General features: G+C 51.6%; 2 protein-coding genes across 2 annotated transcripts in view; one reads left to right on the top strand and one right to left on the bottom strand.

Annotated features, from left to right (window-relative positions):
* Positions 1 to 981: 981 nt before the first annotated feature.
* Positions 982 to 1,699, top strand: LOC103073429 (ferritin light chain-like). Its single transcript, XM_007463382.1, has 3 exons — positions 982 to 1,083; positions 1,249 to 1,407; positions 1,442 to 1,699. The coding sequence occupies exons 1-3, from the start codon at positions 982 to 984 to the stop codon at positions 1,697 to 1,699; spliced, it is 519 nt and encodes a 172-aa protein (XP_007463444.1).
* A 2,944-nt stretch (positions 1,700 to 4,643) lies between these two features.
* CPT1C (carnitine palmitoyltransferase 1C) overlaps positions 4,644 to 9,330 on the bottom strand; it is a 20,088-nt gene continuing 15,401 nt past the window's right edge. The window contains exons 13-19 of the mRNA XM_007463381.1: positions 7,890 to 8,006; positions 6,992 to 7,156; positions 6,614 to 6,748; positions 5,827 to 5,979; positions 5,262 to 5,375; positions 5,048 to 5,140; positions 4,644 to 4,823 (exon numbers count right to left, since the gene is read on the bottom strand). Of these exons, the coding sequence (XP_007463443.1) occupies positions 4,644 to 4,823; positions 5,048 to 5,140; positions 5,262 to 5,375; positions 5,827 to 5,979; positions 6,614 to 6,748; positions 6,992 to 7,156; positions 7,890 to 8,006 (957 nt within the window). The remainder of the gene's footprint in view (positions 4,824 to 5,047; positions 5,141 to 5,261; positions 5,376 to 5,826; positions 5,980 to 6,613; positions 6,749 to 6,991; positions 7,157 to 7,889; positions 8,007 to 9,330) is intronic.

The raw sequence follows: 9,330 nt of genomic DNA, 5'->3' as shown, positions 1-9,330 counted from the left end.
CCTTGGTCTGGGAAGGTCTCACATGCCGTGGAGCAACTAAGCCTGTGCACCACAACTACTGAGCCTGCTTTCTAGAGCCCGCGTGCCTCAACTACTGAGCCCATGCACCGCAATTACTGAAGCCCAAGGGCTCTAGGGCCTGTGCTCCTCAGCAAGAGAAGCCACGGCAATAGGAAGCCTGTGCACCGCAATGAAGAGTAGCCCCCGCTCGCTGCAACTAGAGAAAGCCCGCACAGCAACAAAGACCCAACACAGACAAAAATAAATACAATTTAAAAAAAAATTAGTAAATTGACATGCTGATATTCAGCCAGTAGACCATAATACGGAAAAAAAAAGAATGTATATATGTATAACTGAGTCACTTTGATATAGAGCCGAAATTAACATATTATAAATCAATCATACTTCAAATAAATAAATTGTGACCAAAATACGCATAATATAAAATTTACAATTTCAATTTTTTTTTTTTAATTAGGCTGCGTTGGGTCTTCGTTGCTGTGCGCGGACTTTCTGTAGTTGTGGCGAGCGGGCGCTACTCTTCGTTACGGTGTGCGGACTTCTCCTTGCGATGGCTTCTCTGTTGCAGAGCACAGGCTCTAGGCGCGCGGGCTTCAGTAGTTGTGGCGCACGGGCTTAGTTGCTCGACAGCATGTGGGATCTTCCCGGACCAGGGATCAAACCCCTGTACCCTGCACTGGCAGATGGATTCTTAACCACTGCGCCACCAGGAAAGTCCCTGCCTCCTGTTTTCTTTCAAGAGTTTAATAGAGTGCGCTCTGCGGCCCCGCTCCCCCCGCCCCGATCTGTCTCTTGCTTCAACAGTGTTTAAATTCAACAGACCCAGGCACGCCCCTTTGCTCCAGCCTCCCACCAGCCTCCAACCTTTTTTCCAGTCGCAATCTTCGAATCAGCCACTCAGCTATCCTCGCTCAATGGGACCAGCCAACACCATTTTTTGGGCTTAACTCCTCAACCATGAGCTCCCAGATTTGTCAGAATTATTCCACCGAGGTGGAGGCCGCCGTCAACCGCCTGGTCAACATGCATCTGCGGGCCTCCTACACCTACCTCTCTCTGGTGAGCGTCCCCAGGACGCCCCCAGCCCAACTTCCCCTCAGCTGCGCACCTCCGGCCCTCTGCGCACGCGCTGGCCTTCTTTGTCCTGTCGGATAGTCAGAGGCGGAGTCCGCATGCCTGGCCCCGCCTCCTGCTAACCATTGTTCCCGCCATCTCTTCCCGCAGGGCTTCTCTTTCCACCGGGAGGATTTGACTCTGGAGGGCGTGGGCCACTTTTTCTGCGAATTGGCCGAGGAGAAGCTCGAGGGCGCCGAGCGTCTCTCGAAAATGCGAGACCAGCATGGCGGCCGCGCCCTCTTCCAGGACGTGCAGAAGCTGTCCCAAGCTGAGTAGGGTCAAACACAGGACCTGGTGGTAGGGTAAAACCCAGGACGCTGTGGAAGCCGCTGTGTTCACGGAGAAGAACCTGAACCAGGCCCTTGTGGATCTGCATGTCCTGGGTTCTACCCATGCAGACCCCCACCTCTGCGAATTCCTGGAGAGCCACTTCCTAGATGAGCAGGTGAAATTCATCCAGAAGATGGGCGATCACATGATCGACCTCCGCAAGCTGGCTGGTCCCCAGGCTGGGCTGGGCGAGCATTTCTTCGAAAGGCTCACCCTCAAGCACGACTAGGAGCCTGCAGATCCCAGCAGCCTTTGAGGAGCCCCTCTGGTGTCAGGGCTTCTGCCTGAAGCCCCTCTCTGAAGCCAGTAGGCAGCTTGTTAACCACACTGGAGCCCTCTCCCCAGCCATGGACCAAATGGAAACAATAAAGCTTTTTGCAGAAAAAAAAAAAAAAGTTTTATAGTTTTAGGTCTTACATTTAGGTCTTTAATTTTGAGTCCATTTTTGTATACGGTATCAGATAAGGCTCCAACTTTGTTCTTTTGCACATGGATATCCAGTTTTCCTAATACCATTTGTTGAAAAGACTGTCCTTTCCCCCACTGAATGGCCATGGCAACCTTTCATACCAGGGTTTATTTCTGGGCTCTCTATTCTATTCCATTGTTCCATGTGTCTGCCTTTATGCCAGTACCACACTGTTTTGATTACTGTAGATTTATAATAACTTTTGAAATCTGGAAGTGTGAGATCTCAAACTTTGTTCCTCTTTTTCAAGATTGTTTTTGCTATTCAGTGTCCCTTGAGATTCCATATGAATTTTAGGTTGGATTTTTCTATTGTGATAAAGAAAAAATCACTGGATTTTGATAGGAATTGCATCAAATCTGTAGATCGCTTTGGATAGTATGGACATCTTGACGTTATTGTCCTCCAAGCCAAGTTTACGAGATGTTAACAAATTTTAATTACATGTGTGGCGCACAGTACTGGCTTAAACGTTCCTCAAAACACCACATTAGTTCACCCTATCAATAATATCACGTTAATCAGACTGGATAAACAAGAAGCAGGAAGTGCATTGGAGGTATTGATACGACACATGCTGTCCAGGGGATGGGAAATAAACTTTACAAAGTTTCAGGGACCTATCACATCAGTGAAGGTTTTAGGAGCCCAGGCATCTGAGGAGTGGGCAGTACCTACTGGAAAGGGAAGGACAAATACTGCATCTTACCACTAAGAAAGAAGCCCACGCTCTCCATCCTACGGGCTCAGGCATCTTCAGGTTCTGGAGGAAGCATAATCTACACTGGGAAATACTGCTCTGATCCATTTTTTGGGTGACACGGAAGACTTCTAGCTTTGAGTGACTCCCAGGCCAGGAAAAGACCTGCAGTAGGTACAAGGTGCAATGCAAGCAGCCCTGCCGATTGGGTCATGGGACCCAGACATATCTCTAGATTGGCAAAGATGTCACACACAGTTTCTGCCAAGGATTCCCCCGACAGAGAAAGCACAGTGTCGACCCCAGGGTTGTGAAGCAAGGCCATGCACCATGTTCCAGAGGAACTCCTGGTGTGCTACTGAGCCGACAGAGATGTAGGATCAGAACACAGGATATCACATGACATGCAGCCAACATGGCCCATCGTGAGTTTATTCTGTTGGAACCCCCAAGTATTTCAGGGTAGGAGGATACAACAGTGATCCATCGGGAGGTGGATCCTAGATCAGGCATTAGCAGGACCAGAAGACACAAATAAGCTGCATAAGCAGGTGGGTCAGACCCCCGTGACATTCACCACCACCCCGGCCCGCTCATGACTGCCCCCGCTTATGACCATATTGGACAGGCTGGAGTGGGGAGGTGTTCTTTATAATCAGCAAAGGAGAGAAAAAGCTGAGCAGTATTTTCACTCATGTAATCCTTTTTTTTTTTAAAGCTCAATAACCTTGAATTTAATTTTTTGGCCCCCCACCCCCACCCAGCACAGCATGTTGCATCTTAGTTCCCCAACCAGGGATTGAACCCGTGCTCCCTGAAGTGGAAGTGTGGCGTCTTAACCACTGGACCGCCAGGAAGCCCCCTCATTTAACTCTTTGTCATGGAATTTTTAGGCATCTACAAAAGTAGGACAATCTGTAATGAACATTGTAAATCAACTATACGTCAGTTTTTTAAAATGACAAAAGAAAAGTAAGATAACATGATGAACCATCCCCATCCCAATGACCTTTCCCCTAGTTTCACTACTTATCAACTCATGGCCAGTCTGGTTTCATCTATGCCCCTGTGGTACGCAGAACAATGGTTCCCCCAAAGATGCCCACCTCCTAGTCCCTGGACCCTGTGCATGTGTTATGCTACATGGCAAAGGGGAATTAGGTCGCAGATGGAATTAAGGTTGCTAATCAGTTGGTTTTAAGATTAGGAGCTAATCCTGGATTATCTGGGTGGGCTCAGTCTAACTACAAGGGTCCTAAGGACCACAAGGGTCCTTAGAAGAAAGATGATGGCAGGAGTCAGTCACAGGAGGTATGACTAGAGGAGAAAGCCACAGAGGGATGCAGCAATGCTAGCGGTGAAGATGGAAGATGGGGTCATAACCTAGGAATGTGGGCAGCCTCTAGAAGTAATAAGAATCCTGGGGGATTCATTTAGGAGATGTCAACCTTTAAGTTTAGGGTGGGCAGGGACTTCCCTGGTGGTCTAGTGGTTAAGACTCTGCACTTCCAATGCAAGGGGTGCAGGTTCGATCCCAGGTCGGGGAAGTAAGCACCCACACGCCCTGCAGCTTGGCCAAGAAAATATTAAAAAAAAAAAAAAGTCTAGGGTGGGCAGTTGGTGTTGCAACTGAGCTCATGAGAGCTCGTGGGGTTGTTTGACTGGGATCGGCCTTGAATAGTTGGGTTTGGTGTGACTGGAGCTGGGGGTGCAGTAAATTGGGCAGGTGTTGGGGGTTATATCTGATGTGGTGATTGTAACCGGGAATTCATGGTGGGGCCTGGAGGTGGATGGGAACTTTTCTCCTCCTCTACCCTGACCCTCACCTCTCCCATCCCTGCCCAGCTCGAGAGCACGGCGGACACCACATCCCCAGCGCACACATCTTTATTAGTCCAGATGTGGGATTCCCAAACCCAAACAGGGTGCTTCTGTCCTGCACCAGCACAGCCATAGAGACCTTCCCCCTAGTTCCTGGGGAGACCAGCTCCCCTCTGGAAGGTGTCAAAAGTTAGTGGCTGTCGTGGGTGCCCTGGAGCCCCTGGTATGGCAGGGGAGAGAGTCACGGCTGTGCCCCGAGTCGTCCTCCCCTAACCCTCTGCGCTTAAGACGCTGCCCCTCCTGGAAAAGGGCGGCCACGTCCAACAATGCATCCTCGATGTGCTGCCCCAGCCGGTGGGAGTCCTGGAAGGAGAGATGTGTCACGTCCAGGAGAAGCTGGGAGAGGAAGTCCCAGGGGCTGAGAAACAAGAGGTCTGGGGTCCCTGTTCCTGGGTCTGAGGGGTGAGGGGTTTGGGTATTAGGGCTCCTGGATCATGGGATGGTCGGGAGATGGGAGTCTGCGCTCCTAGGAGAGCAGGGAAGTGGGAGTCCTGAGGGAGGAAGGGGCGGGGGTGGGTTAGTCTCACCGTTCTTGTGCTTGATTTTTTGCTGGAGATGTGGAAGGTGATCACATCATCCCCCATGAAGATGTAGGAAACACCATAACCATGGTCATCAGCCTTGACAGGGACAGAGTGAGGGCAACAACATAGCCCCCGGTCCCCCCTCCCCACCCGCCCCTAGGTAGGAGTGCGGATGCCCAGCCCCCTCCTCCCTCCCTCAGGGCCCAGTTCCACTCACAGGCCCGAATCCACCACCAGAGGAAACATAGTCGGGGTAACTGTGGACGTCGAACAGGTGGATTTGCTGAACAGGAATCTGGCTGGTGGCCAGCTGCCACTGCGCCGAGTGAACCTGAGGGACAGAAGTCGGTCACGTGTGCAATAAAGACAAACTGACCGGCAAGTCCGCGCCGCCTTGGCTGAGCTGCCTATTTCCCTTCAATCTGTGCTGTTCTGCCCCTCCGCTTCCTGACGTCACCCCTCTGCTCTTCTCCCTTTTGACCACACCCCTCTTTCCTTCTCCCAGAACCCGCCCTCTCTCCCCCAACTACGCCCCTCTCCCTTTCAACCCCTGACCCCGCCCCTCTCCTCTCTGACCACGCCCCTCGCGTTTCTTTCCATAACCACGCCCCTCTTTCCTGGCCCCTTTTCCCTCTCCGCTCTCTCCCTTTCTTTCCCGGGTCTCCCTGACTCTCTCCTCCGCTGATACCTCCATTTTCCAACATCACCCTCCTTGCCCGGAAGTGCCTCCCTTCTCCAGTGGTTTGCCACTTCCCTCTTTAACCCTTTCCCTGCACCCCAACCTGGTCCAGGAAGGGAGACTGCAGGTGGAGGAATTGGGAGACGACGAAGAGAGCAAAGAGGTGGCGGTCGACCCCCTGTCCACTCATCGCTGCCTTCAGCAGAGCTTGGTGCTTGTCTACCGCCAAGCGGAACAGGGCGAGGCACTGTGGGTCCTGGGGTCCCCGGGGAGGTCACAGGTCATGGAAAGACAGGAAGTGGACTTACTGCTGAGGCCTGTCACACCCCCGGCCTCAACCCAGCTTGCAACATCCCTGCAACGCAGAGATATCAACTCCATTTTGCAGAAGGGAAACAGGCACAGAGAGGGGAAGTCATTTTTCCAGGGTCACACAGCAAGGCAGAATCAGGTGGATTCCCAGGGCTGTCTGACTCTAGGGCCCAAACTCCTTCCATTGAACAATACTTTGTAAGTTGCGGGGAGAGGGAACAGAGGTGCCTGGGGGGTTCTGAGCAGAGAGGTTATACAGGAAACATGAAGAATGGTACAAATGAAAGGCACAAGGTCACATAGAGGTTAAATAAAGAGACCTACATTGTGGAACCAGGGCTCCCTCTTGGGCGCTCCCCCAGTGCCCCCTGTGTGACCTCCATTAAAGCACGTATCACACTGTGCTGAACTACCTCTGTCTCCCCCCATCAGTGAGCTCCTTGAGGTCAGAGACCAGGCTTGGTTCCTCCCCTGTCCCATCACGGAGCCTGGACCTGAGAAGGTGCTCCTTAAAAGTTTGTAAATGTACGAATGAGTATGTGGAAATGACTGAAGCCTCAAACGAGGCCCACACCCACTGTCTTCTCTTTGTCCTCCATGGCTCTCACAAAGTTGCAGGCCTCCCTCGTGCAAGAACGCACCGTCTCTGTCCGCCCTTCCAGGAACAAGCGAGTCATGGTCGACTCATAAGTCAGGCAGAATTGACCCCTGTCCTGGGGACAAGGAGGAGAGGAGCCTGTCAGCTAGGCTCAGGAAGTCTTCACAGACTTGACCCACCTCTGTCTGGACCTCCAGCTCCTCCTACCCATGGACATGTGATTGGGAGAGAGAAATCAAGATGGCGGACTCACCATGCCAATAACCAAGAAGTCATTAAAGGGGTCAATGCGGCGGGTCTTGGGGGCCCAGGTGAACTGAGGTCCTGAGAGGGGGTGGGGGTCAGGAACCCAACTGACCCGAAAGTAGGCCAGCTGCAAGGCCATCTGGATGAAGCTGTCTGAAGAGAGGTGGCAGCGTTTGATGAAGCTCTTGCCGAAGTGGGAAAAGGGGAAGACGTGGCAGTCGATGTTTCCAGACAAGGTCTTGGCTCCCCTCAGGGCTAGAGAGATGGATAGATGGATCTGCCAGAGAAGGAGGAGGGAGGAATGGCCAGGGGTTAGAGATAGGGGTAGGTTAGAGCTGGGAATGGGGCTGGAAGTGATGGGAATGGAGTGAGGTTGGGGTGGAATATGGAAAAGGGGACAAAGAAGGGAATGGAGCTGAAGGGCTAAAGATGGGGCTGGCAGTGAAGGCCAGGATAGGACTGGGGTTGGGGATAGGGATAGGATGGGGAATGGGGTTGAAAATGAGGACTGAATTGGAGCTGGGGATGGGGTTGGGACTGGGTATAGGATGGGATATGAGTTAGGGTTGGGTATGGGATGGGGTTAGGGTTGGAGATGGGATGGGGTTAGGGTTGAGGATGGGGTTAGGGTTGGAGATGGAATTGAATTTAAGAATAGCGATGGAGGTGGGGATGGAGATGAGTTTGGTGTGGAGATGAAGCTGGGTTTGAGTGGGGATAGAACTAAGTTGACATCGGGGATGGAGATGGGATTGGGGTTGAGCGTGGGGTTGGGTGGTGGGAAGAGGGTTAGTATGGGGTGGGTTTGCATTTGGGGTTGTGGTTGGGATGGGGTTAGACTGAAGATAGGGTTGGGGTTTGAGGTTGGGGCTTTTGGGGGGATGGGGTGTGGGTTTGGTGTTGGGTTAGGGATCGGGTTGATTTTTCAGTTGAGATTGCAGTGGGGATGAGGTTAAGTCAAAGCCAGGAATTTGGGGACTTGGAAGAGAGGACTAGAAACCAGGCCTAACCTTGTCTGGAAGGTCCCAGTGCAGCCGCTGGGGCTGGGGCAGTGAGAGGTCAGGGTGCCCCTTGCAGTGACCGTCTGCCGCGTAGCCCAGCTGAAAGCATTCTGTGGCCAGGGTGAACTGTGTACAAACGGAAGCTGTCAGAGTCCCTTCCTCCCTCTGGACCAAGGGACGTCTAACCAGGGACCTCTTTTCTTAAGTCCCTTCTTAAGGGGGTCAGGGACAATCCTTGAGAAACAGAAACCTCTGATGGTCACAGGTGGGTTCTTGGGGTCATACTCATTGAGAGCAAGGCTAATACTAATACTCGGTGCTTACTGCCCTTGTAATTCTGACAGGAGGATAAAGAGCCACCAATGGCTGCCCCAGCCCTCCCGAGACAACCCCCGCCATGATCCTAGGACAGGAGAGAGAAAGCTGGGCATAGCATGGGCTTCTAGGGCTCAGCATTCCTTCTGATTGAGTGGTACCCATGCCCTGCTGGTGGTTAAATGTTTTAAATCAGTCCTGATGGAGCACCTACTATGGGCCAGCCTCCCACTTAATCTCTCCCTAGAAAGAAGGGATTAAGATCCCCATTTTGACATTAGAACTAAATGAGGAGAACCTCTCACTTTATGCCTTAGAGTTTCCATTTCTCTTTATCTTACTCTATGTGACATCTCTTTGTTCAAAGTCAATATGCAAGGATGACAGATGACAGGCAGTGTCTTGAGGGTCTGAGGTTAAATTGAATTGGGAGTGTCATTTACCAATATAATCAAAGGCAAATTCCCATTTTATAAACAATAAAGAGACACAGAAGACTCAGTGCTTACCTGGGGCTGCTCTCAAGATCTGGAAGCAACCTCCCTTCCCCTCATACATGCCTAATCCGCACCCTGGATCCCAGCTAACCCCTCATGCAACACCATGGAAGACTGGGAAACTGGTGGGGTGCAGACACCACCCCTTATGATTTAGGTACTAAGTGAAATAGAGAAAAGAGAGATGCTAAGGTTCTCAGGACTGGAGTGGAGCTTAAAGATAAAAGAAAATCCAACCTTTTCACCTGATGAAGCAGAAACTGAGGCTCAGAGGAGGGGAGTAACTTGCTGAAGGTCACACAGCAAATCAGAGCTGGGAGATAGGTCTGACTCAGTGCAAGTATGATATAGTTGGTCACACTCTGGTCTCAGCGCGTTCTGGATTCTTATTCTCGCTCTGCAACTTCTAGCTCTGTGACTCTGGGCAAATCACTTCCCTTCTCTGAGCCCCAAATGCCCATTCATCAAAGAAAGGTCATAGGGAATTCCCTGGTGGTCCAGTGGTTAGGACTCGGCGCTTTCACTGCTGGGGCCCCGGTTCGATCCCTGACTGCAGAACTCAGATCCCACAAGCCGTGTGGCACGGCTCAAAAAAAAGAGAGAGAGAGGGCTTCCCTGGTGGCGCAGTGGTTGAGAGT

Source organism: Lipotes vexillifer, unplaced genomic scaffold (genome assembly GCF_000442215.2).
Source record: "Lipotes vexillifer unplaced genomic scaffold, Lipotes_vexillifer_v1.1 scaffold802, whole genome shotgun sequence".
NCBI lineage: Eukaryota > Metazoa > Chordata > Mammalia > Artiodactyla > Lipotidae > Lipotes > Lipotes vexillifer.
The sequence above is the reverse complement of the archived record's forward strand: the minus strand, read 5'-3'. Positions and strand labels throughout refer to the sequence as shown.